Consider the following 27,824-nt stretch of genomic DNA (forward strand, 5'->3'; position numbering starts at 1 on the left):
ATGGTATCTCATCATGGTTTTGATTTGCATTTCCTTGATAATAAGTGAAGATGAGCATTTTTTCATATGCCTATTGGCTATCTGTATGTTTTCCCTGGAGAAGTGTCCATTTATCTTCTCTGCCCCCTTTTTTTTCCATTTGGTTCTTTGCTTTCTTTTTGTTACATTGGATGAATTTTTTTTTAAAGATTTATTTATTTATGCATGCAAGAACTAGGGTACAAGCCAGAGGTGTGGGGGTGAGAGGATTCACCAGAGACAGAGTGGGGAGAAGAACAGGAGGACTGACTGAAACACACTGCAGAGAGGAGCAGCGGGTGAGACAGAAGAGGTCTGCTATGCCATGTGGGTAGCTCCCCGGCTGGCTGAGGATGGAACTTGTGCTGCAGTGGCTGCGGACAGCTTCATAGCTTGCGTCTTAACCCCTTGTGCCACCAGGGAGGCCCTGATCGCCTTTCTTTTTGTGGTAAATGGGGACATTTCCTCTTTCCTGGGCTGAGATACCCCCCCATACACACACACACTATGGGCCTTTGTTCACCTACCTAACAGGCATCTTGCTTCTTCCCATTCCAGGGCTTTTGTCCTTCCTTGTCTCTGCTCCCGATATGCTCCCTTGCCACTGCTTCTTACTCTTCTTTCAGCTGTCAGGTGAACATGACACCCCTCTTCCCCACACACACATACTCATACAACATCAGTGCTTTAGGGTCAATGATTATCCTGGTTTTCCTGGCCCTGAATGGTTCCTGGAATTTTGGAGCTTCCTGTTTTCAAACCAGAAAAGTCCCCACGAAGCATGACAGTCCAGTCACCCACTTACTGTGTAAGTCGGTGTAAGTCAGTGTCTGGTGCACACTAGATGCTAAGGGAATGTTTGTTGAATGAATACATGACCCACCAGCTGTTGGGCCTGCTGGGAAGCAGGAGGTCACTGCCAGGCTCCAATCATGCATGGCCAGCCTGATATTAAGTGCAACTACATTTCCCTAGGACTTAGTTTGCACCTTGCCTGGTGCTGAGTCCTATGCTCAACTTCCATTTCATTTTTTTTGTAAGATTTATTTATTGATGCATACAAGAAATGGGGTACAGGGCCTCCCTGATGGCGCAAGGGGTTAAGCACCACACTATGAAGCAATCTGCAGCCTCTGCAGCACGAGTTCGATCCCCAGCCAGCCAGGGAGAAACCACATGGCGAAACAGACCTCTCCTGACTCGCCTGCTGCTCCCCTCAGCAGTGTATTTCAGTCAGTCTGCCTGTTCTGTTCCCCATTCTGTCTCTGATGAATCCTCTCACCCCCCACATCTCTGGCCTGTACCCCAGCTCTTGTATGCATAGATAAAAATTAAAAAAAAAAAAGGAAAAAAAAAGAAATGGGGTACAAGCCACAGGTGCGGGGGGTGAGAGCATTCACCAGAGTGGGGAGCAGAACAGAACAGAAATACACTGCTGAGGGGAGCAGCGGGCGAGATAGGAGAGGTCTGCTGCACCTTGTGGGTCACCTACCTGGCCAGGGACTGAACTCATACTGGGGTGGCTGCAGATAGCTTCACAGTGCTGCTTCTTAACCCCTTGCACCACCAGAGAGGCCCCCTTCCATTTCATTCTTAACCACCTGAGTTACTGCTGTGATCCTCTTTACATTTTTATTGAGGAGAAATTCACATAATATGAAATCAACCATTTTAAAGTGAACAATTCTGTGCCATTTAGTACCTTCACAGTGCTGGAACACTACCAATTCTAATTTGAAAACATTTTCGAAGGCCCAGAGGAAATCCTTTAACCAGTAAGCAATTCCGCCTTCCCTCTCCCTTCAGTCCTTACCAATCTGTCTTCTGTCCCTATGGATTTACCTCTTCCGGGTTTTTCATAGAAATGGTTTCTTACAACATGGGGCCTTTTATATCTAACTTCTTTATCATTCCCCTTTGACAGATTGGGGAAAAAAAAAAAAAAAAGGAGGCCCAGAGAGCTCAATTTCCTTTAGCTAGAGAGGGAAGCCAGGTGCTGAAAACCACAGATCTAACCACTTGGCAACCCATCCCGCTGAGCTGCCTTCCCACACTGCCACTCTTGGACTTCACTTAGGGTTAAAGGCAAACCATAGTAAGGGCATCTGGGGCTAAGCTTCTTCAAAACAAATTTTTTTTTTTTTTGTAATGGTAGAATATACATTCAATTTACCTTTTTTACCACTTTAAAGTACAGTTCAGAGGCTTGAATTCACAATGCAGCCACTATTTCCAAAACTTTTCATTACTGCAAGCTGTAACCATTAAGGAGTAACTCCCCACCCCTCCATCTTCCAAGCCCCTGGTAACTTCTTCATCCTGCCTCTCTGATTACCCATCCTAGATACTTCATATAAATGGCATCATGCAATATTTGTCCTTTTTTGTCTGGTTTCTTCCTCTTAGCATAATGTCTTCATGGTTCATCTATGTCATAGCCTGTGCCAGTACCTCATCCCTTTATGTGACTGCATACTATTCCATTGCATGGATAGACCATAGTTTGCTTATCCATTTACCTGTTATGAACACTTAAGATTGTTTCCACCTTTTGACTGTCATGATTAATGTAATGAACATAGTGTACAAATACCTGTTAACGGACTGACAGTCCTAGGTTAAATTTGAATGGTAGGAACATTTTACCCAAGTTTCATAAAAGTACACTTTTGTTAGTTCTAGTGACAACCCATTGGATCATTGTGTCCAGATGGCATTGACCAACCAGGAAACTGGAAAATAAATAAAGGTCATCCAAATGGGTGTGAAGCGGTAGCTCACTGTCAATGCTGGTCAAGAAGCCAGATATGGAGATGAGCCAATGGAAAGTGGGAAAACAGGAGTGGGTGAGGGCAGTAAGGGGGGGGGGGTGGTCTCACTGGGGGGCCTGGACCTGGACACACAGAGACACAAGACATTCATGAGCCCAGAGCCGTTTTCAAATAATTTATTAGGAATTTAAAACTGAAAATAAAACCTGGAAAAAGAAGTTACAGATGTGGAGAGAAGAGACACCGGAGGGTGGTAACTTGCTGGCTTCGAAACACCCTGTAACATCTTTTTTAAAAATTCCCCAAACAAATCAGAAAACGGAATTCCAGGGCCCTTAGCCCAAGGGTGGGCCCTGCGGGATGGGGGTGGGGTCCAGGGGAGGGGAGGAAAGGGAAGCCAAGTCTCTCGTGACTCAGCTCAAACGTGTAGAAAATTAAAAATAAAAACCAATAAAATGCAGCTTTCTTTTATTAGGAAACATTAAAAAAAAACCATGAATAGCCGCGCATCTCAGTAACAAAGATTATTGCTTTGTGTTCTCAGGGCTAATAGGTTAAGCACCTCACACAGACAATTAACTCTCCAAAGGGGGTTTTCAGGGGTGGGGAATATGAGGGAGAAGGGAGATTAGGTCCCCAGCCTCAGACCTGGGGGAGGGGGAAACAGAGACGGGATGACAGCGGTGGGTGGGCCTCTGCCCTGCCTCACCAGCCGGGTCACTCCAGTTCAAGAAAAGTCAAGGCTCTGAGCCCCTTTTTCCTTTGACGGGGGCTCAGGGACTCAGGGCTGCCAAAGGGCTCTTTCCAGGGGACTGCCCTGGTGGGAAACTTCAGTGAGAGAATGTGGGGGTTCCCTGAGAAGCCCTTTGCTTTCCCCTAGGGTCCACCTTCCCAAAGTGCCCCTGATGCCCACTCATGGGGTTGGGGGGACTCAGAGCAGAAACCATGATGGCCCAACCTAGGCTGGGGGCAGGGGGAGACCTTTGGAGAGTTAATTCCTTTCCAGCAGCGGTCAGGGCGAGCCCTACTCTTCCCTCGCCCCATACCCCACACTGGGTTTTCGGGGTGAGCAGGTCCAAGGCCTTGACCCCTAGGGCCTGAGAGAGCGGGCCTGCCTTGGCCACAGTTGAGGCCTGCAAGCTTACAGTAACGGTGTCTGAGGAGGGGGCAGAAACATGGGGGGAGACCTTTGCCGGGTGGGGCAAAGCGATGCCCTCACCCCCAACAGGCCTTAGAGAGGGTGGGGGCGTCACCTCACAGTATTTACATATGATACAGGACAGGATGCTTCCAGGGGCTCGGCCTGGCCTACGCAGCCCTGTCCTCTCCAGGGCTGGAGGGAGGTGGCCAGGGGCCCACACCCACATAGACAATTTGTTCTCAGCTGGTGGGGGGCACCTGGCCCCTTGCCCCCTGCGGCCTGGGGCTTCACATTCACAAACCTAGAAATAGTTTTTTAAAAAACGGTTTCTTTAAAAAAAAAAAAAAAAAAAAAGGAAAGAAAAGGAAGGAAAATCAGAATAAAAAAACAAGGTTTGGGGCTGTGGCCTGTAGCAGGCCCCCTCCGCCCTCACTCTAGCTATGCACAAATACAAAAGCCTTCTGGGGGGGCAGTTCTATGGGGGTGCGGCAGGGTGGGAGGGGCGCAGACCCAAGAGGAGAGGATAGGAGGTGGGTGTGGGGGGGGCAACCGGCTAATCCAAAATAAATAAAAGCGGGCAGGACAGGTGGGTGGGGAGGGGCCAGGGACAGAAGACGGGGAGGTTAGTAGGGAGCCAGACGATGTCCAGGGGCAGCAGGGCAGGGCCAGGGCCCAGGGAGTGGGGGGCAGGCAGTAGCGGTCCCGAGTCGCTGCGGGGGAGGGGGCGCGGCTGCGGCTGAGGTGTCCCGCCCCCCTCGCTGGCTCACACGTGGTCCTCAGTCAGCTGCAGGCTGGGGCAATGCAACACAGGGAGGTTATGGAGATGAGGGCGTCCTGCCCCATGACCCTCTGCACCCACTTCCTACCCCTGCCTGTCTTTTGGGACCCCCAAAACACACATACCTCCAAGCATAAGACTTAGCTCCCCAGATTTCAAATGGTTGTATTTATTCAAACTTCACCTTCTCAGAGACCCCATTTGAGCCTCTAAAGTAGCCCCCTCATGTGCCATGAGTTGTTCCACCGTCCCTTGATTTTGTGGAATGAGCGAGGGCTTCTGTCTTACACACGCCTCTGTCCGGGCATGGTGCTCAGTAAATTTACTTGTGTGAATGAATATGAATGAAATGTGACTGGTTCACACCTGGTTACACACTGCATGACGACTGCCTGCGCAGGGCTGTCTTCCTTTCTCTACACGTGTATATACGTTAACCGCAGCCTGTTTTAACAGTTGCATAGTATTCCTTTAATGCATACATTTCCACTGAGCCGACCACTCTCCAACGGATGGGCATTTTAGTGAAGTATAATTTTGAAGATAAATGCCTAGATGTGGAACTGCTGGGTCATTGGTGCTGGGCACAAATGTTTAAAATCTGGTCAACCACTACAGTCTGCCCTTGAGAAACGGGGAGCCAAAACACTTTGTCTGCCCACCCTCCCCACGCCCCAATGCCTCATGGAAGCTGGGCTTTAGCAATTCTTAAAAGAACCCTTTGCTGACAGGCAGAATGTGCCGCATATTGTCATTTTCACTGACACAGCAGCAGCCTGCACAGCTTCTCCTGTTCACTGGCCATCGCTGGTATGAAGGTCCGTGTCGCCCACTGGATTTTGGGTTGCTGAAGGCGGGGAGGGTGTCTGTATCCCAGACTGGGTTGCCTACACCAGCCTCCCCAGTGCCATCCCCTCCCCAGACCCTCTCCACCTCCTCACCTCCTGCCACCTGTCTCCTGCTTCAGTGGTACCCATTGGTGAAAGCTGTGGCAATCAAGGGGCCCTGGAAAGAAATGAGTTTGACTCCTAGATTCCTTGGGGGGAGCAGGGAAAGCCCAGGGACTCCTCTCCCATGGAAACCAGGAGGAAGGCACAGACCCACATCACCCCTCCTGCAGACTGACTAAAAGTCCCTGGGGTAGGGCCTGGGGATCTGCATTCCTGGTTAAAATTTAGGGCACCCCTGAGCTAGAAGCCAGTCTCCGTGCAGGCAGAGGTGGCGAGTCTCATGGCATGATAGCCCCCGAGCTCACCTTCTGCCTAGTATGGTCATTAAATGTCCACTGAATGCATGATCACCCCCACTGATTTCCCCCCATCCGCCCGTGACATTCTTTTCTCCACTTCTTGCCTCCCTTCTGTTTCCAGAGACAGACAAAGCCTTCCTCAGGGGGTCTCGGGGGTGGGGAGGTCACCAGGTCTGGCCACTCACCCCAAGACTGTGGCCGAAGCCGGTGCTGGGGGCGGGGCTGGCAGCACTGATGTAACTGCTGACCCCTGAGTCCTGGTTGGCTGCCCCATAGAGCTCAGCCATGGGGCCGGGGCTGGTGGTCCCCAGGAAGCCCCCTGTGCGGCTGGGAGTCGAACCTGGAGGGGGAGCCATCGTCCAGGGGTGAGAGCCTGGCAACCCAGAAAGAAGATGGTGATAGCCCCGGCGCCCACTGTTGCCCATCCATCCCCCATGCCTCCCTTCCCCACCTTGGCCCCCACCCCTGCAATCCAGTAGGAACTGTGCACCTTCTGGAGATCTCTCCAAGTCTATCCGCCACGCCATGTGTAGCCTGGACCCCCCATCACCTCTCATTTGACCACTTAGCCACCTCCTCCCAGACAGCCAGGCCTCCCCTCTTGAGCTCCTCAAACACAGCTGAGCGCACTTTCTAAAGTCAACATCACTCCACGGCTTTCAATGTTTGTGTCTCTCCAGGATCTGGTCCCTGCTCCTCCTCACTCCCCACTCCTGCGCTCCACCCACGCCGACTGGCTTCCAACCTTTGCACCTGCTGCTCCTACTGCCGGGCAAACCTTCCCTCCTCTTCGCCTGCAAGTCAGAAGTCAAGAGGCCCCCTGCTACCTGAGCGCCCCTATTGGAGCAGTAGCACCCTTAGATTAGCACTTCCTGAGGCCCCACCAGTCTGTAAGGTCTAGAAGGAAGAGACCATGTGGGTCTCCCTCCGGGCTCCTTGCTGCTGCCGGAGTGACGCCTGGCCCCGAGCCTAGTCAGCACTCGGGGAGCGAATGACTTATGTGAGTCCCTCTGAGAAGGGATGGCAGGGACCACCTCCCCTCCCCTCTAGATGCCTTTGTCACCCGCGTCCCCTTCCCCACTTCTGCACCCAGAAGGCCTCACCTGTCCCTCGAACCACAGCTGCTGCTGCCGCCGCCGCCGCCATGGGTCCGTAAGCGGTGAGAGGAATGGCTGAAAGGAAAGGTGTGGGCGCTTCAGTGGGGCGGGGAGAGGACAGAAGTGGAAGGGCCCCCGCCCCACGGAGGGGTCACTGCAGTCCCAAAGGGAGACAGAAAGAGTTCCCTGGGTTGGCTTCTGTGCCCTGGCCCGCAGGGTGGACAGAGAAGGGCTGGAAAGAGGACCCCAAACTCAGGACGGGGCTCTGCGCTGCTCTGAGCATCACCCGCAGGTGCTCCCTCCTCCAGGGAGTGTCCTTGGCCAAACTGGGACCGCTAGCCCAGAGATATGGGAGGCTGCATGGCTTCCCACCCCCAGGGAGGGGCAGACAGAGGTGCAAAGCGCCAGGCCTGTGATGTCAAGGCGGATGGATCCTGAGGTGCAGCTCACACCCCTCAGCTCCCTATGGGGTCAGCCTGAAGCTGCACCCCAGTCAAGGCGACAAGTCTGCTTGCTGCCTTTTGCCATCCAGATTGCTTCTCTCGCTCCCCTTCTCCTGAGAAGATGTCCTCAATACACTGTGTGCACGGGCTCCCTGCCTTGGGCTCCCCACGCCCCACCACCTGGCCAGAAATGCAGAAAGGACCACCCCTTTCAACTTCACTCAGCTTCTTTTCTCTCTTCCCCTATTCATATCCCCTTGTTTGCTCTCTGCCTCCAGAGCACCTCACACCTGGTCTGTACACAGCAGGCATGCAGGAAGTCAGCTGAAGGAGTAGGAGGGGCCTTGCTTAAACACCCGGAGGTGTGAGCCTGGAGCTGCCAGGGGCTGGGGGGGAGAGCATCCATTACTCCTGCCTCTGCCCAGTGGCCCCCGAGGGGCTACTGCTCAGCCTAGAGCCAGAGTTCTTAGAGCTGGTGTTGCCCTTAGGAACACCAGTCTTCCATCCCAAGGTGCACCCCTCGGGCCTGTTTTGATGGCCCTGGACTGGAACCAGGGATCCTAAAAAAGACCCCTGAAAACCCTTAGCAAGGCCAGGAACTGGGAGGATGAAAGTGCAACACAGCGCAGCCCCCACGCCATGGAGAAGCCACCCCTAAGATCTTGATATGGTTGGCTCCTTCCCCTCAGACATCACCTCCTCTGAGAAGCCTTCCCTGACCAGCCTGGCTCAGGCAGCCTCTTGCCACCAACCCTCACACCTTCATGCATCTTCCTACTTTATTTTCCATGTAGGTGCTCTTGAAAGTCTTTCATGCCTCTGTTGGTTTACTCGCCTATTGCGCCCCACTAGAATATCAATGCCAGGGGGGCAGCCTCCTTGTCTATCTTATTCACTGTGCTACCCCCACTGCCTGCAAACAGATGGGGCACCAGGAATATTGATGGCCTGCAAGGAGAAACACCCACATCTCCTGAAGGTGAGAGAAAGGTTTGAACCCCAGACTTCCAAGAATTGCTGAGCTTTGAAGCCCTTTCGACTGCGAGGTCTGTGTGTGAGGAGCACTTCCTCTCCCAGTCTTTTAAGGGCTGGGCCTGGCGCTGAGGTCTGATCTGGGATCCTTTAGGCGTTTCCACAGACCAGCGCCAACATGGACGACCTGGGCAGGCGCTATCACAGCTATCAGGAAGCGCTCATGTGAATAAGAATTCCTCTCTCTCTAAACGTCAAGCAAGTTCTGTGAGAGCAGAGCCTGGCAGTGTCGCACAGTAGGGCCTCGACATGGAGTTCTTCAATGAGCTGAAAGGACCCCTGTACCTCCCACCATCTCCCGCTTTGCGAGTCCAACCCCCTTTTGCTCCAGAGAAGCGCCTCAAGGACTCTCTCCCCTTTCTTCATGGCATGTTCCTCTTCCCCTTCCCCATGTTGGGGGCCCCCTGAGCACCCTTGGAAGGAAGGTCTCATCTAAAGCAGCATCCATGCTCACGTCCTCCACATACGGCCAGGTTTAGGGGGGAGAGTCTGGGGTGGGGTGGGGGAAGAAGCAGGTTGAACAGAGAAACCTTATAGTCCCCCCATCTGCATAGTCTTCTCCCTCCCCTGGGGTTTGGCCTCACCCCCAGCTCGGGAGCTGGGGTTGCCTGATGGGCCCAAGGGAAAGCTCCAGCTGGAGAAATGGGTCTGGATGGTCCAGGATCTTCATCCCTCTTGCCCAGAACATGCAAATGGGCAGCCTGAGGCCTGGATTCGGCCCACAGGGAGAGTTCATTTGGCCAAGGGTGTTTGAAAAGTCTCGAATCGGTTGCCAACGTTTGAAAATAATTGAAAAATACATTCGAAAGCAAAAGCTGGGTTTCTGTCCTCCCTTGGAAAATGAGGTCTGAAAGTCCTGGGTCTGCACCCCCTCCCAGCAAGGTTGGCAGGGAGCGGGGAAGGCACCCCCCCCCATTTTGTCCAAATTCCTACCACACCCCTTCTGCTCTGAGTTTGAGACCCTGGCTCGCTCACCGTTGGGCCCCAGAACTTACTCGCTGCCTGGCACATGGAGGCACTAGATAAATACTTGCCAAATGGACGAATGAGTGACCTCACCTTCATCTGCAGGGCTTGGCCCTACACCCCAACCCTAAGGGCCTGTCCACACAGGCTGGCCCGTGCCGGGGTACAGCCTGCTGTATTTCCCACAGCGGAAGGGCCAGAGGGCCAGAGAAAAGGGTCCCGTTAACTCCACGGGAAGGTCCCTGGGTCCTTTCTTTCTCCCCATGTGTATGAAATCCGAGCGACTGACCTGTAAGCTCGGGGAGGACTGGGGCGCTCGGGAGAGGGGTCCGCTCTACACGGAATTCTAAAATGAAACGTAAAACAGCTTAGGAAGATGCAGGGAGGCCCCACGGGCACGGCCCAGGGAGGGTAAACACACCCCTATGGGGACCCTGGGTGGGAGGACAGGCCATGCACAGGACCCAAGAGTTGGGGATGAGAGAAGAATGGTCCCCGCGGGCAGGGGTGGGAAGGAGACAGACAGGAGGCGCAGGGAGAGAGCACCAGAGCGGGCAGAGTTGCCACCTATACCTCGGGCAAGGGGTGACGCTGGATCTACCATTCCCGGGGGGGGGGGGTAGGGGTCTTTAAAAGGCTTGACATTACTCTCTATCAGCTCCCAGAATCCTCCTTTTCTCGCTTTTCCTCTTTTTTTTCCTTCTTCTTCTTTCTTTATTTTTTTTCTTGGGTAGCGAAGGAGCCAGGGAGGCGTGACTGAGGAAAGCGATGGCCCAAGAACAGGCCAGGCCTGGCTTGGGATCCCAGTTCTAGCACTTTCTAGTTGAGTCACCTTAGTGAGTTACTTTTCCTCTGTGAGCCTGGTTCCTCACCTATAAAATGGGGGGAACCATTCCTCCCCAGGAGGTTATTGTCAGGATCACACAAAATAATGTATGCAAAGGATTCCAGGCTGGACCACTCAACAGGCAAGGGATGCGAGTGCTTGGGGCCTTGCTAAAAAAAGTAAGACCAAAGAAAAGCTGTGTGAAAACAGGACTTTTGATATTTCAAAGAAAAGTGTAATGAGTTATCATGGGAAAGTCCCGAATTTTGTTGGGCTTCCTGCCACTCATTTTAAGGTCTAGGGTCATTTCCATTTTGAATTACAAACGAGAGTGCTGTTATGTTATTTTCTGCATTCAGTGTCTCAAAGTCTTGAAAGGGCTCAGCATCCCATGAGGTCATTATAAGTATGTCCATCAAGATACAACTGACATTGGCCCTCAGAGAAGACCCGGTCACAAGCCCCATGCCCTCTTTGGTGGAAGTGGCAACCCCAGAGTGGGGTGAAGAGGAGAGAAAGGCAGGAGACAGGAGAGATGGGCTGGGGAGAGAGGGATGCCATGCAGGGCCAGGCCCAGAGCCCCTGTCCCCAGCTTCTGGGGAGGGGGGCAAAGTGGGGAGAGGCCCTCTTCCTCACACATGCCCTTCCTTCCAAGCCTCCATCCACAGGCAGATTCCCCCCCCCAGCCATGCACCCCAGACACCTCCCTGAGAAGTCGGACTGCCCAGGAACCGGGGACATGCTTAAAGCAGAGGGATACTGCACAGGACTTACCGGGGAACTGGTAGGTGTAGCCAGGGGCGAGGCCTGTATAACTCCGGCTGGCATAGGTTGTGGCCTGGAAACCAGGATAACCTAATAGGACAAAGGGGCTAGCATCAGGCACAGATTGGACTCTGTTCTTCAACATTCTGCTCCAGCCACACCAGCCTCCCTCCTGTTCCTCAAATTCTTCCCACCTCAGGACCTTTGCACATGCTGCCCCTCTGCCTGGAACATTCTCCCCCTAGGTTTTCACACGACAGTGATTTCTTCTCTTTGTGCAAGTCTCAGCTCAAGTGTCACCCCCTCCAGGAAGTCACCCCACATGAGTCCTCCCTCCCCTCAGTTATAATATTTATCATGTTGCCCTGGGTTTTTCCTTTCATAGCACTGATCATTATCTGTGCATCTCAGGATTTCTGTAAGCACTGATTTCCTCTTTCCCACCTTTCATTTCTACATCTCCAGCATCAGTATGCTGCCTGTTACTTAGTATGAACTGAATAAACTTTTGCAGTTTGGGAAGAAAAATCATAAAGTGAGTAACAACAGTGTGATTGGGATTCACATTCAGATCTGCTTCAATACTCTTAACCATCACTCTCACTATTTGTCAGAGTTTTCCTTTTCTTTTTAATCATCTTTTTTTTTTAAAGATTTATTTAATTTACACAAGCACTGGGTACAGTCAGAAGTGCAGAAGGGTGAGAGAATTCACCAGAAACAGGCAGGGAACAGAACAGGCAGACTGACAAAGTACACTGCTAAGGGGAGCAGCGGGTTGCGGCAGGAGAGGTCTACATGCCATGTGGGACCCTCGCTGGTGGCCAGGGATCGAACCGGTGCTGCAGAGGCTGCAGGCAGCTTCGGAGCCCAGCGCTCAACTGCTGCGCCACCAGGGAGGCCCTCTTTTTAATCATCTTTTAAATCTATCACCTAGGGGAAAAAAAGCTAGAGACAGAACAACTAAATGAATACCTGATTCTGGCCTGGACCTTGTTCTGGAAGGCAAAAATATGCTATGTAGAACACTATTGGGTCAACTGATAAACAGTAGCTAGTATATTAAAACACTGTATCCAGATAAACGTCTGAAGTTGATAACTATGCTGTGGTGACATGAAAGAATATCCCTGATTCTTAGGAAATACATAACGAAGTACTTAAGAATCAAGGGTCATAATGGGGCCTCCTGGTGGTCTAGGGGTTAAGTCTCAGCACTATCACTGCCACGGCCTGAGTTCAATCCCCGACTAGGGAGCTGACCCACATGGCGCAGCAGACCTCTTCTGTCTTACCTGCTGCTCCCATCAGCAGAGTATTTCAGTAAATCTGCCCATTATGCTCCCCACTCTGTCTCTGGTGAACCCTCCGCCCCCTGCCTACCACTGGCCTATACCTCAGTTCTTCTACACAAAAGTAAATAAATAAATAAATAAATAAATAAATAAATAAATAAATAAAGGGTCAGAATGCATGTAACTCATCCTCCAAGGAGTCACAGAAAAATCACGAGTGCATTGGGCTATGTGTGTATTGTACGTGTGCACATAGGTATGTTTGTGTACACATGTATTTACACAAACACAGAGAGAGAAAAGGACCAAGCAAATAGGTGTAATAGGTGTAATATTAACAAGAGGTGAAGCTCATAAGAGGTGTGTGGATGTTCTTTATGCCACTCTATGTTTCTAAATCTGAAAATATGAAGCTACTTCCACATAGAAGTTAAAAACAAACAAACAAACAGGGCCTCCCCTGGTGGCGCAGCGGTTGAGCTCTGGCTATGAAGCTGCCAGCAGCCTCTGCTGCGCTGGTTCAATCCCTGGCTGCCGGTGAGGGTCCCACATGGCGTGATAGACCTCTCTTGTCACGCCCACTGCTCCCCTCAGCAGTGTTCTTCAGTCCTTCTGCCTGTTCTGCTCCCTGCTCTGGCTCTGGTGAATTCTCTCACCCTCCCGAGCTTCTGACTGTACCCAGCGCTTGTATAAATAAATAAACAAACAAACAAATAAACAAATAAATAAAAAACAAAAGCTCCAAGAGAAGACTGTGCCCACTGGAGGATGCTCTCCTCTCCACCTTATTTGTGACCCTAATCCTGACCCTCTAGTCCAAGCCATGGAGCAACTCTGAATTCGTAGGGCACCTCTCTGTGAGCCCCTCCCTCATTCCTGGCATAAAGACTCCCCTTTGCAGTTCTTTTACTGTTTGTGCACATCTCCCCAAGTGACAATGACCCACGCTCACCTCCCAAGGCTCACGGCCACCTTTACCTCCTCCAAGGAGCCTCCCTGGCCTCCAGATACATTTAGATGCCTTCGTGGGTCCCCCATTCACTCTCTGGTAACACTGACTCCTGTCTTCCACGTAATGGGGAGCCCCATGAAGGAAGGTTCTGTCTCTCAGAAGCTGCTCAACCAATATTAGTTGAATGAATAAAATGAAGCAGCCTTCTTTTAGCCTTCTAAAAGCCTCTGGGGCTTTGTAAATGCTGTTCCTTCTGCCTGGAACACATTTCCCTTCCCTCCCTGCCCTGCTCTCCCATAAACTAGTCCCCATTCAACCCACAAACTAAACTTCAATCTAACTTCTTTTCTGGCTCCATCAAACTCCCTGTGACCATGCTCCCCTGCTACCCTATACTTCTCCATCCTAAACTTATTTATGTTCTTGTTTGGTCTCCCTGGCAGACCACAAAGCACCAAGAAAAGTCACTGTTGTACTTCCTGACATTTACAGTTGCTCAACAGTTATTTACTGGATGGATGAATGGATGGATGGACAGATAGACGGATGTACTATAATGGACTGACGGGACCAATTGCTATGGAGCAGCTGGACAAATCTCCTTGCCACCACCAGAGGGCAGCACCCCACAACCAAATGGCCCCACCTTCGGTAGGGCTGCCAGACCTGAGATTCTTGGTCCCTCTTCCCACCTAATGACTCAGGCAGGAGGCGACCACAGAGGCGATGCCACACCCACACAGCTCCTGGTAGCCTTGAGGGCAGTTCCAGGCAGGAAGAAGCTGCAGGTGCGGGCCTGGCACGTACCCAGCATGCCGATGCCCAGCATGAAGGCGTCCATTCCGTAGGGCATGACTCGAGACCTCCCGCGGGCGGAGCCCGTTGGCGACATCACCTCTTTTGGCTGGGCTTTCTTACATTCCACCTACAAAGAGACCGGAGGTCAGTGTCTCCTACAGACCTAGGATCATGGACCCTCCTGTTCCCAGACAGGCCTCTTCGTTAATTTCATAGTTACCATTTATGTAGGCTCACGACATGTTAGGCACTGTCTAAACAGCTTTGCATGCAATGGTTCACTGAATGCTTACAGCAACCCTAGGATGACACTGCTGTCACTCCCATTTACAGATGAAGAAAGCGAATCTCAGAGAGGGGAAGTCAACTGCCAAGTGATCAGAATAGCAAGTTGGTGGATTTTAACCCGAGTCTCTCTCCTCTAACTGTCACGCTCCCCTACCATCCCCAGCTTTACTGAGATATACAGGAGCCCCCTCTTACCTGCAGTTTTGCTTTCCATGATTTTAGTTACGCACGGTCAACCACAGTCAGAAAATACATGTACAATAGGGTATTTTGAGAAAGAGACCCCATTCTTGTAACTTTCATCACAGTATATTGTTGTAACACTTCTATTTCATTATTGTTGTTAATGTCTTACTATGCCTAATTTATTAAATTATTAATTATACTTTATTATAGAAATATAGAAATGTATATATATACACACACGCGTGTGTGTGTGTGTTTGTGTGTATCTATGGGGTTTAGCACTATCCACAATTTCAGGCATCCACTGGGAGTCTTGGGATATTCTTGGGATATGTCCCTTATACATAAGGGGGTGGGCTGGGAGGGCAACTATAACTGACATCTATCACTGTGTTAGTTAAAGACATATAGTCGGGCCTCCCCTGGTGGTTCAGCGGTTGAGCGCTGGGTTGTGAGGCTGCCCACAGCCTCTGCAGCACCAGTTCGATCCCCAGCCACCAGCGAGGGGCCCACCAAAAAAAAAAAAAAAGATGTATAGTCATGCTTTGTAACCATCAAGGTTACACTGCCTTTCTGTCTAGATTCCCAGGGAGTGGGAGACCTGGCTCTGTACCCCTTGCTGTGAGCCCCTCTCCCTGTATCCAGAACCTCTGAGCTTCCCTGGCTGGCTCAGCCTGGGCCCCATTCTCTCTGTGCACCTCCACTGCCACGCAACCCCAGCTCACCATTTTGTTGTTGATTTCATGGAAGTGGATTTCACACACTTTCTCCACGATGTCCTCGCTCTCAAACGTGACAAACCCGAACCCTGGAGGGGAGGGAGGCAGAGGGCAATGGCAAAATCAGAACCAGAGCTCCTGGTGAGAACCCAGCCTGGAATCTCACACTACCATCTTGCATAGACCAGGCTCTGAGGGTTAACGGGAGGCTCTGTCCACAGCCCAAGAACCTCTCGACCACCCACTGAGATGGGGGCCCTACTCCCAGATCACAACGTGAAAACCAAGGCTCAGCAAAGTGGAGTGACTTGTCCAAGGGCACACAGCAAGCTCTTAGTGGCGGAGCTGTGATGGAAGTCTACTCAACATGCCTTTCTCTTCCTCAGATGCTTTCCAAAGAAGGAAGAAAGAAGACACATAAACACTTATTTAAATTTGCACAAAGGTACCTATACCCAAACAGGTTTGGACGAAGACACACTTACATAAACAACACACAGGTGTACACACATGCACACGCCTAGGGACCCTTATATCACACAGACACTGGCTGGTGCTCACAGAGGCCCCTGCAACATTTGCATGGTCACACTGACACCAGGTTTACACAAATATTCAGACACAGACACCTTCACATGCACGTACACACGTGCACACACACACACGCACGCATACATACACACACACACACACCCCACTCCCCAAACAAGCCAAAAGATCCGAAGCAACTGGAGAAGCAACCCCGCCTGGTATGCCCCAGGGACTGGAATGGGATTTCTCAGAAGGCAAGGCCCTTGGGAGAAAAACAACCAGGCAGTGTGCACACGGTGGCCCAGATGCTCACAGGTTCAGGGGCAAGGGGCTGGGCTTGCCTGGGGTGGGGGTGGCAGCAGGAGCAGACTGTCCAGGACTGAGGAGTCAGCATGACCCTGGGGCAGCCTGGCCTAAGCTCTGGTTACCAGGGACAAGGTAAGCCCAGGCAGACACTGGCTGGGCAGACACGGCTAGAGCAGGGGTGAGGGGGTGGAGAGCTCAGTTGGGGTGGGGGGAGGTCTGCTCCTCTCGGGTATCTGCAATTCGGCAAGTTTCTAGCACAGGAAACGGAGGGACAAAAGCCTTCTGTAAGGCCAGGCCCGGGAGAGGATGCAGATCCTCGGGGATAGGATGTCAAGAGGCGAGATGAAAGGGCAGCTGTGACCTGCAGCCCCCTGGCTGACCACAGGCCCCAGCCCAGCCTGGGAGGGGGAGGGGAGGGGTCACACTCACCTCGGTGCCGGTTGGTGGTTTTGTCGAACATCAGCATGGCATCATCCACCTGAAACAGAGCCTGCCATGGAGGACCTACCACAGACCAGGGGGCTCTACCCCAACCCAGGAGCAGGGGACCCCTCGCCCACTCCTCTCCATCCAGAGCAGACTTGATCTCCAGCCTGCTCCCTGGGCTGGGGACAACCTCCCAACTACAAGCCCAACTGGATGCCTCAGCACTCACCATGCTCAGTGGACCAGCCTGCAAATAGGAAGTTCCGATATGTGCCTGGCACTTTGCCCCCTCCTCCTCTTTACATGCCTAGCGTGGTAACAGCCTTGCTTTGTAGATAAGAAGTCACCTGCCCAAGGTCAGAAAGCCCTAGACCAAGTCTGGGAGGAGGAGGCACAGAGTGGGTGCTGAAGGAGATACAGGAGCAAGTTCCTTTTTGCAAAAGGCCAGGAGGACAGCAGTCACTCCAGCCAGACTGGACTCCCTCTCCTGGTACAGATCCTTTCCTCTAATTGAGGTTTCCTTTGGCTAGAGGCTGTAATTAAAGGAAGCAGAGTTCAGTGCCTGGGCTGCTTGCCTCCCACTGACTGGGGGAGGGGCGAGGGGTTGAGAAAGGAGGAGGGTCCACATCACTGCCCTCCCCTGGACCCCAGACTTCTCTTCTTGCTACCCCCTCCAGGTATCCCCTTGAATACTCGGTCAGGCCCCAGCTTCCCTTCTGCAGACTCATCTTCCCTGTGCCTTCATCTGGCCCCATGGCCCTGCCAAACTCATTCTTCAGCTACTGTAAGGGGTCAAGCTAAGGTCTGAGTCAACCTCCATGGAAGCAAGGACTGCTACTGATCCCTTTCCGCGCCCCCCCAACCCCCCACCCCCGGCCTTCCCATCTCACCCCAGCTGCTGACCCTCCTCCACATGGTCAGATACCCAAAGGATGAAGGAGAGCCTCCTGAGTCACCGGGCACAGCCTCTCCCCTACTTTCCTCTCTTTCCAGGTTTGTCATCTGCCTCATTAAAGTGGAAAGGGCAGCCCCAAGCAGGGTGGTCCTCCAGCTCCCCTTAGGCACCAAGTTGTACCAGGCCTCCGATGTTCCCCAGGGAGAACCAGGACCCCACTAAGCCAGGAGGCAGCTGGGTCTCTGGAGAGTCTCAGAAGGAAATGACATCACCCTCCCCAAGGAGCTTTCTGCAGGGGGGTGGGGGGGGGCAGAGGGCTAGGGGAAGAGGTCTTGAGGAGCTGAGTACCACCCTCACGTCCAGCCTCATGGACCCACGTGAGCCCCAATCCCACATCAGCTAGACCATCCGAACTGGCAGACACTCTGGGCTCAGCACATCTTCCCCATCACCTTGCTTAACCCGTGGAAAGGAGAGACCCAGAAAGGAGGGTTGTGATAAACACACAAACTTTGAGTAGGACAGCCTGGAATGGAGTCTTAGATCCTGCTGTTCGGGTGACCTTGGGCAAGTGGCTTTAAGTCTCCATGGATTTGGTTTCTCATCTGCAAAATGGATCTAACAGTGTCTAGCTTTTAGGGAAGAGTAACAATGAGATAACTGGCAGCACCTGGGGGCACTGTCAGGCCACCATCAAGAACAGCCACTGTGATCATCTTTATTGTGGGGGGCTTGCCACAGTCACATGGGGTGAGTAGCAAAGCAAGAGAGCGCAGCTTGAGGACAGCGGCTTGAAGTTTCTGGAAGAAGGCGGCTGTGCCTGTTCTGACCGTGCCCACCCACCCCCATTCAACACCCTGACTTGGGCTCAGTAAATGTTTTCTGAATGAATGAGTGGGAGAACCAGGCTCACCCTCCTTCCTCTCCTGCAAGCCCGGAGTTCTTGCCTGACCCACAAACTCATTCAGCTCCAATCCGCAGCCCTCTCCCTTGCTCTACCCAGCCTGCTAAGGCCACCCTCTCCAGCCCTGCAGACCCTCCAACCTGCGCCCTGGCTCGCAGACCCCTAGTGCGGTGATGGGGTTGAGGTCAGGCCAGGGAGCAAGGAGAGTGGCTGGGAGTCCGGGGGACCCCCGCCGGTGTCCCCTCCTGGGGCCAGCGGAGGGGAGGGAGGTTCCCAGCCCAGTGTCCTTAATAGGCTTCGGTCTCCATGGGAACCTGGGGGCAGGGGGCTCTGGCAGGGGGAGGGGAGCAGGCCGAGGCCTGCTGACCAGTGGGAGCCGCCAAGTTCGGCGGCGGCTAAGCCTGAGTGGCAGCCATGGCGGCTGACCATTGTTCCCCCCTCGGCCGCGGCCCCTCGATCCGGGCGGGGGGGCCCCCCGCCGCGGGGGCCCTTGGCATTCCCGGCTGTCCCCCTCGCTCCCTGGCAGCCTATTCTCCGGCTCCCCCTGGCCTCCCCGGGCCGGTTTCACATGCCAACGCCGATTTAGGCCCGAACAAAAGACGCGGCCGCTGACGGCTTCTCCTGGGGCCCGGTTGCCATGGCAACGCCGGCCCCGGGGGCAGGCGGCCTCCAATCACAGCTGCTGGATCAGATTAGTGCGAGCTCTAATGCTCGGCGCTCAGACACAAAGACACCCCGCCGGAGCCGAGCAGGGCCTGCTGCTTCCCAGGAGCGCCCTTCCCTCTGGGGCCCGGGCCGCCGACCTGCCCTGCGTCCTGGGCCCCGGTCCCCGCCGAGGCGCCCGAGCCTGGGCCGCTGGCCTCCACGCCGCCGGGTCCCGCGGGCCTGGGGACCGCCCACTCTGCCCCCGCCCCCGCCCCGAGATGGGGGCCTGGAAACCCACCCAGTCCTGGGCTCACCTCCCATCTCCGCAGCCACCTTCTCCTTTGCCAGGTGCCTAGCGGGGGAACTGAAAATGATGGGAAAGTAGAGACCCCCGCCTGCACCCCGACTCCCCTAAGAGCAGACCAGGGTCCCCAGCACTAACACAGCAACCTCACTTCACCCCCAGGCGTACAACTGGGTCCTCTCTCAAGGTCTCCGCGGGACCTTGACATTCACATCGCTCACCTTTCTGGTGAAACCCTACTGTCTCGTGTGGCCACATCTGCTACTTGTTTAAGAGCCCAGAAATTTAAGCTTGATGCACCTCAGAGATGAGGACCAGTCATCTGGGACCATTAGGAATTTGGGGTGCTCTCATCATCTTCCTCGATAGCGAGGGGATCAAAACCATACACACATCCCAGCTCCCACCTGCTCAAGCAGGGTGCTGAGTACAACTGGGAGTCATATTTATTGCCTCCTTATCATCCTCACCAGAAAAGAATGGGGGAAGGTACAACCGCCTATGCCCTGGACAGGTGCAAACTCCCAGGAGGCCCCTGGGGTGACTGGATTGAACTGGCTATGGGAGCACAGCCTCCCTAGGGAGAATGAAGATAAGCAAGAGAAAAACACAGGGGAAGGGCAACAACAGGGACAGCTACTGTGTGGTTTCTTTCCCTGGGGATGTGTCCAGAGGCCCCCTGGATCAGTCTGGAGGTACGGGGTGGCTGGCCTGGCCTCACCCACGGAAGCATCCAGCCCCCTCTTCACCTTTCACAGGAACTGGAATGACCTGGCTGGACTCCCCTTGCTACTGACCAATTCTATAGCCCCAGCAAGAACCCCAGCACGCACCCCACATTTTGACCCACCTTCCCAAACTGCTCAAAATATTGCTTCACGTCTTCCACCGTGGTGTTCACCGATAGTCCCCCCACAAAGATCTTCTTCGTTCGAGTCACCATCTGTTAGGAGGAGGGAATTGAGAAAGTGGGCATCTGAGTCCTGTGGCCTACCACCACCAGCAGGGGCTCGAGCCCTCCTGCCAGGGCGCCAGCTGACAAGCTCTCTGTGGCCCCAGCTACTCAGAAGGCCCCCCCAAGCTGCCACTCGGACCCCTGCCTCCAGGCCTGTCACAGGCAGCTGTGCACCCCACACCCTGGCTGGCTAGAATATGCCTCCCTTTGGCCTCCCTCCCTGGGCTCTGTGTCCAGAAAAATGCCCTCTCTAAGAACCAACACAAGGAAGGGGGTGAGTTAGTCATCCAGATCTACAGCCTACCCCAAAGGCCCCACCAGCCCCCTTGGAGAAGCCAAGGTCTGCCACCAGGTCCCCCTGAACTCAACGCCGACATTTTGCTCATCAACCTCCTCCCAACTCAACCTCTGGCAGCCCCGTGGCCCCAGCCCTGTTTTAGGAAGAACACATGGTCCTAATTACCCCAGGAGCGCATGGCTAATCCACGGCAATTCCCAGCCCCATCCTAACACTAAAGCACCTTCTGTCACCAAACTGCTTAATGGAATTAACCCAATTCCAACCATGTGCTCCCTGGTGCGGCTTCCTTCAAATACCTGCTCTATAATTGCTTTCAGGCCCTCTGCTGGACCCAGCCAGAGATGCCCCTTTCCTGTCTCCTAAAATGTGCCCTCTCCCTTGGCCGGAACAGGAGCTGGACACCATGCTGGAATCCAAAGCTCCAAATCTTAAAGCGTCCCAGTTCCCACCACCCCACTGCAAAGGGGGAAACATCCCCTGGAGAGCAACCTAGTAGTAGGACACATGATAAGTCAGCTGTCTTAGGGGTCCTGGCCCCATGTACTATAATCCCCTTCCCTCCTGTCCCCTATAAACAGACCTCTTAAAAATTAAGAAGTGGCTAACAAGCCAGTCCTGGGATCTGGAATGGCATCTCAGGTCCCTGCCCTGCAGCAGCAGTTTTGAGTGCTGCAGAGCTCAAGCGCTCAGAAAGCGCTCTGTTTTCCACACACCCAGAAAGGTCATCAAGCACCAGGGAAAAGAGAGCGCTTGGGAGGCAGCCAGAGCCCCCTAGGTGAAAGACAACAGGTGACAAACTTCATGGTCCCGCCCCCTCTGCCAGGCCAACACTCCACACCCCAGAAGTGGGAGGGTGACTGGCTGGGGGGATGCAGGAGGAAGTCAGAAACAGCTCAGCCTCAGGAGGAAAGTTGGGCCTGTGTCTGACCCCAGAAGCACTGGGCACAGGGGCTGTGATCTCTGTGGTGAACGTCAGGCTCACGGTCCAAACTGTACTGGACTCGAGGGGTCCCCCCTTGATGTAATGCATGCAGCCCCCTCCCCAACCCGCCCCAGGGTGCAGATGCAAAAACAGAGGGTATCTATGATTCACAGAGCAAGGGCATCAAGAATCCCCCCTCCACACCCTAGCCCACTCAAGAAACACTCCAAAGAGTTTCAGGAGGTATCTTCTACAGAAGGGAATGCTGGGAAAATCACCACCCGTGGTGACAGAGCTGCTCCCAGGCACAGACACACCTACCTTAGGCTGTGCTCGCCGAGGAAAGGCCACCTTGGGATCAATCTGGAAGAGAAGGGAGAGGTAGAAGGGGTCTTGGTTATCACACTGGAGAGGGTCACCACTCAGCCGTCAGCCCTGAACCTGTATCAGCCTAGGACACAGAGGTGACAGAAACCACCACAGCCTCTGGCCAGCAAGGGTAGCGGTTAAGCATTTAGGCACTAGAGTCAGTCTAGTGAGTTTGAACCCCACTTACACTGCTTTCCAGCTGTGAGACCTTGGGCAAGTTACTTAACCTCTCTGAGCCTCACGGAGGAATTCACCTGCAAAATGGGCAAATAACATCTGCCTCAAAGGGTCGTCTGTGGATTATTTGAGACAGACAGTGCTGACAAAGCACTTAGCACGGTGTCTAGCTCACAGCAAGTACCAAAAAAGAAAACATAAAAAGTAAGCAAAGTCTTATTCCTTCAAGCACCAGGTGCATAGACGGCTCTCCCCACCTAGCTGACGTCACAGGTACCTGGCTAGGTGAGGCTTGCAATCCAGACTTTGGAAGCTTTGTGAACAGAGATATGCTTTGCCTGAAAAAAGCTTCAAGATAAAAGTTCATCAACCACCAGGGGTAGAGTAAGCTCTGTTTCCCCAAGACTATGGCCACCTACCAGCCTCCCGAGGCAGCCAGCAAACAGCTGAGTAACGCAGCTAGGATTGTGGGGCAGGGGAGCAGCCCTCAGGCTGTGTCGATGTCCCGGGGCATGGGGCTTGGGCTCAGAAACTTTGGGTCTTTGTGATCTTGGGACCTCGCCTCTGAGCCTCAGTTCCCTCATCTGCAAAGTGGGGACAATCACACCCACTTTTCCCAGGGGCAGCTACGGGGAATCAAATGAGATAACGTAGGTGAAAGCAGCCCTTTGTGAGTTGCCCTTCATTGCACAAACAAAGGTGCTATTACCAGCAGGTCACCTTTGCCCTTGGCTGTGAACAACCAGAGAGAAAAAGCAAGATGCACCTGGGCACTCCTGGGTACTACGCCCATACTGACAAATAGCCAGAGCCAGGGCACGGGACACCGTGATCAGACAGGCCCTAGGAAGCCCCAGCAGCCCAGCGCTTTGCAGCCCGTAGGGGTGGGCACAACTCAGAAGTTCACCAGCCAATCGCAGGGAAGATCTATCTTTTCCCAAAGTTCCTTCTATTCAAAACTCAGCTTCATTCCAGGCAACTGGCTCTGGCTGCTCTCCGCCTGAACGGCACGAAACCAGCGTCCCCCAGTGGAACCTGCCCACGGAGAAGGAACCTCCAAAAATCCACGCTGGGGCAACGTCTTGTCCCACGGGGGATCCGGGGAGAGTCAGAGCTGCCAGTCACCTGCCCTGTCTGCATGGGGGACTTCGACCTCCAGGGACACGTTCATCCTCTTTTTCCCAGAAGCGGCCTCCCCGGCCACCAGAGCACCCCTCAGACGGCCCCCTGCACAGACCCCGGTGGGCAGATGGTACCCAAGCCACATCCCGCAGCCCCACGCTGCCCCATTCCTGACACGCCCCACCTCCACCCTGACTCACAGCTGGCAACATAAATAAAACCCAACAAGTAAATAAAAGGTGAAAGTCGGAACCCAAAATAGACTCCTCACAATAAACCTCCCCTCCGCCCCACCCCACCCTCTTCCCCAGGCCCGAGAGTGCCAAACACAAAGCCCTGGCCTGCCCCGCGTCTAACCCAGAGGGATGCCCATGTCACCCTCCCTCCTCCTCTCTCCCTCTTTGCCCTTATCAATCTTTCATGCCCCTGCCCCCAGCCTCAGTTCCAGCCCCTAAATCTCCGCTTCCTGAGCGCTGCAGAAGCCACCAGTGCATTCTGAGGACAGGGGATGGTAGGAGAACAGGCCGCTTGATGGCAGATAATCACCCAAAACAATAGGCCACTGTCTCTCCCTTCCCAGCCTGGGTCACTCAGTCTGCGCCAAGAAGATCCTTTCAGAGTCGGCAAAGTTGAGGCCTGGCCTCATTTGCTCATTACTGCAAGCGGGAGTGGGAGCCACTGGGCAGAGATAACAGGAGCTGGGGACAGGCGGTAATTTAACAAATTCTTGGGCACAACCAGCTATTGTTGCAGGTAAACAGGAGCCAGTGACTGACCCAAGCAGGGAGGCCCAGAGCTGGGGAGAGTGGGGGAGTGTGGAGACAGATCACACTGTCCCGGCCCCTTGGCAGCCGGTCACCCCATCAAGGAGCAACCCCTCCTCCGACTTTCTCCTTTTCCCTCTCCCCTTGAGCTGGGGCCAGGGCCAGCGCCCCCTGCAGGGCCCAAGACACCAGGGAGCAGTGGGACAGAGGCAAAATGTTCCAGGAGTTTGGATGCCAGCAAGCTGCCTCTCCCCAGACCCAGCCTCCCAACCGGCAGGAGGGTCCGGGTGCCCAGGCCAGCGAGCTTCCCAATCATGAACCCCTGCAGGGGCAAAGCAGGTCTGAGTCTTCCACACAGAGCAATAAGCTCATTGACCAAAAGTCAGGGGCAAGAGAGGAGGGAGGGAGGGGGCAGACTCAGCGATGCTTTGCCTTTGCTCTGGGGGTGGGGGGAAGTGGGGGGCATCGCAAAGCCAAATACTAGTGAGAGTTCAGAGAAGTCAAGGGGTGGGTCACTCACTGCAGGCCTGACTCACCCAACTTGGGCTAGAGGAGGGCCCTAGCCCCACCCCAGCTCCTCTCTGAGGCATCAAGATTAGTGCTTAGAGGGAGGGGGTGGTAACAGCTTCTTTCCTCACCAATACTGGAGGGTTTGGGGGGTGGGGGTGGGGGGCTGGACCCTCTCACGGCAGGCCTGGGATTTTATCTCCTCCCTCCTGTCCCCTCAACTCCAGTGACAAAGTTTCCGAGCCCAGCACCTCCGAAAACTCCCTCCTTCCTAGAGGACCCCTTCTCCACTGGGGAGAGCCCTGACCCTCTCCTCCGGCAGCCTCCCTCTCCCAAAGGACCCCCGAAGCCCCGAGGGCCACTCACTGTTTTGGAGTCGAGCTCGTGCCGCGATTGCGCCAGCACTTTATCCACCCCCGCCTGGTCCATGAAAGTGACGAAGCCGAAACCCCTGCGCGCCGTAGTGAGGGAGAGGCAGATGGTTACAAGGCAGTGAGTGGCGGTGGGGGGGGGGGGCGAGCCGGGAGCAGGAGGAGGGGGTGAGGGGCTCACCTGGATCTCTTGGTCAGGGGGTCCCGCATCACCAGACACTCCTTCACCTCCCCGAACTGGCCGAAGTACTCGCGCAGCCCTTCTGCAACCACACACCCGCCTTCGGACCAGCCCGGCCCGCGCCCTCCCCCCTCCGCGGTCCGCTGCCCCCGGTGACCCCCGCGCGGCCCGGCCGCCCCCGCGCCGAGCTGCCCGCGCGCTCCCCGCCGCGCCCCCCGCCCGCGCCCGGCGCCCGCGGAGCCGCCCGGCGCCCTCCGGGCCCCAGGAAGCCGCGGGCCGGGCCGGGCTGGCGGGGGACGGCTCCGGCCGGGTTCCCGCCGCTCGGAGCCGCCTCACAAAAGTTTGAGCCGCAGGTGCGAGCGGAGTTGGCGCTGCCGCCGGCGGGTCCCGGGGGCCCAGCCCACCCCCGGACGCCCCCTGCGCCCCGCGCCGCGTCCCCTCCGCCCGCCGGGCCGTGCGCGCTCGCCGGCCGCCCTGCGCTCGCGGGGTCCCCGGGCGGGGCGCGAAAGAGGGCGCGGGGGCGCCCGGGGTCAGCAGGGCGCAGGGCCGGGCTGGGGTGTCCGGTTCCGGGGCGCCGGGGGTTCCGGGGCGCCCTGCCAGGCCGGCGGGCGCTCCCGGGCTGGCTCACCCTGCGTAGTCTGCCAACTGAGTCCCCCGATGAACATCTTGCTGCGGGAGGAGGAGAAACACAAAGGGCCCGCGTGAGCGCCGGGCGCCGGGGCGCAGGGGGCGCGGGCCCGGGCCCCGGGGAGGCCCGGCCCGACCCGGATCGGCCATGTTGGCGGGGCCGGGGCGAGCGCGGGCCGGGCAGGCCGGGTCGGGCCGGGCCGGGCCGTACCAGGGGTCGTGCGGCGAGTCCGGGGAGGCGAGGCCGGGCTGGGGCGCGTCAGTCTCCATCGGGAGCCGCGGGCGGCGCGGGCAGCGGAGCGGCGGCGACGGCGGCAGCGCTCGGCGCGGGGCAGATGAGGAGCGCGGCGAAGGGGGCCGGACGGACAGGCCATGCTGCCCCCTCCCCCGACCCCGCTCGGGCGGGCGGGCGGGGACGGCCGAGGGGAGGGCCCGCCGGGGGCCGACCTGCCGGCTCCTCCCCCCGCCGCCCTGCGCGCATAAAGCCCCGCGCTCGCCCGCGCGCCGTGGAGGCGGCGGCCCGGACCCCGCTCCCGCCGGGCGCGCGGGCCCCCGAGGGCTGGGAGACCCCGAACCCCGACGGGGGCCGGGACCTGGGCGCGGCCGCACCCCCACCCAGCCCGGCGCCGGGCCGCGGGAACGCCCTCCCGGAACGAAGCGCTCCCCGGTGCCTCCAAGGTAGCTCGGCTCCCGATCGGGGCCCCCCAGCCCGCTCGCTCAGGTCCCCGCTACCCAGAATTAGGAGAGCCCCAAGCTCCCCGGGTCGGGAGGGAGAGAAGCCCAGAGCCCCCAGCCCCCACCACGTTCCCGCTGGCGAGAGTCCCCCCCATTCCCGCAGCCAGAGGGAGAAGCCGCCCTCGGAGCCCCCCACTTTCCTCTGAAGCCCGTGGGGGGCTTTCCCTCGGTGCCTTTCAGCCCCACATTGTCCTTATCGAATTTGGGGAGCCCTCTGAGGGTCTCATGTCCTGGAGAGCCTCCGTCAGCACCCCAGTAGGAACCGTGGGAGTCTTCCCAGCCCCCGTTGCCGACAGCCGTGGACTCTAGGGTCTGCTGAGACAATCCTCTGTCCCAAGCCTGGGTTCCCAGTTGGCTGCTCCCCTCGCCCTCCCTTCCCCCTCCCGCCCCAAACTGGAGTGTCCACTGTTTTTCTCACTCCCTGGCTCACGCTTGGGAGCCCCACTCTTGACTTAGTCTGGACTCAGAAACCCGGTTCCAGTCACCACCGCCCCTTCGCACCAAGACTGGGGGAGAGGTCAGTGCCTCCCAGGGCTCCCCTCCACGGTGTAGAGCCCAGCTCAGCTGTGCCCCCTGTCCTGGGAGTGACTCCCTTCTTTTGCAAAGTTCTCTGGGGAGGGCGGAGGGCATGGAATTGGAAGAGCCTAACCCGCCTCCCCACTGCACTTGGAGTTCTGGCTCTCAGTCCAACTCTGGGGGAGACTACTACCTGCCAAGGCGAATGCCTTCTCTTTTCCTTTCTTCTCCCTACACCCCCATCTTCTGAGTCTCTAAGATCCCTCAAGGCTCCTGGGAGCCACCTCACCCTCCCTAGGGACCCTGAGAAAATCCTTGCTGGATCACCTCTGCAGCCAGGACGGTTCTCTTTATTCCTCCATCTCCATGGCCATATCCTCGCCTCAATTCTCTAGTTCAAATCAGCCAAGATGAGGTCAAAGCAGGACGCTAAGGCAACCCTCCTCCCCCCAAATCCCCAGCAGGGTCTCATATAAGCCATATAAGCCCCTCCCTCTCAACTCACCTCCCACCCCTCCGCTCCCCCCATCCTCAGTAAGCCAGTGACAACCCTTGATGACCACCAGTCCCTTGCTCACCTTGCTGTCCATCCTCCAGCCAGCCACCTTTTATTAATGTGTGCAGCAGATCTGACCACAACCCCTGGAACAGTGCCCATCCCCCTCTTCTTAGTATACCTTTCCTCCCCACCCCACCCCCAACCACCACACCTATAAGAACTTGAGAGACTCAAGTTAATGGTTTCCTTGGGGACCTTCTGGGAGCACTCAGCAGGTACATCCTGCCACTCTGTGTGCATAACACTGGAAACAAACTTGCTTTTTCCTGTTTTTATCACCCTCCTTGGCCCCAATTTCTCAGCATCCCCTGGGCTAGGGGCAGGGGCCACTCCACACAGGACACACCTCAGCACGATCACAAGAACTAGAACATCAAGGTGTG

General features: G+C 55.5%; 1 protein-coding gene across 5 annotated transcripts; it reads right to left on the reverse strand.

The window, feature by feature from the left end:
* Positions 1-5,671: 5,671 nt before the first annotated feature.
* On the reverse strand, positions 5,672-25,901 carry MSI1 (musashi RNA binding protein 1; the record flags this gene model as incomplete). 5 transcript variants are annotated; one of them, XM_084254202.1, is made up of 14 exons in its annotated part: positions 5,672-5,713; positions 6,143-6,330; positions 7,061-7,129; positions 9,785-9,841; positions 11,096-11,176; positions 14,141-14,258; positions 15,331-15,413; positions 16,591-16,639; positions 20,186-20,278; positions 21,835-21,876; positions 24,819-24,903; positions 25,005-25,083; positions 25,633-25,673; positions 25,843-25,901. In XM_084254202.1, the coding sequence occupies 14 exons, from the start codon at positions 25,899-25,901 to the stop codon at positions 5,672-5,674; spliced, it is 1,086 nt and encodes a 361-aa protein (XP_084110328.1). The 5 variants fall into 5 exon arrangements, with proteins under 5 accessions (XP_084110328.1, XP_084110329.1, XP_084110327.1 ...); XM_084254203.1 differs by having other exon boundaries at positions 6,143-6,297; positions 25,005-25,086; XM_084254201.1 differs by having other exon boundaries at positions 25,005-25,086.
* Positions 25,902-27,824: the final 1,923 nt, after the last annotated feature.

Source organism: Talpa europaea, assembly GCF_964194135.1.
Source record: "Talpa europaea genome assembly, chromosome: 14".
In the NCBI taxonomy this organism is placed as follows: domain Eukaryota; kingdom Metazoa; phylum Chordata; class Mammalia; order Eulipotyphla; family Talpidae; genus Talpa; species Talpa europaea.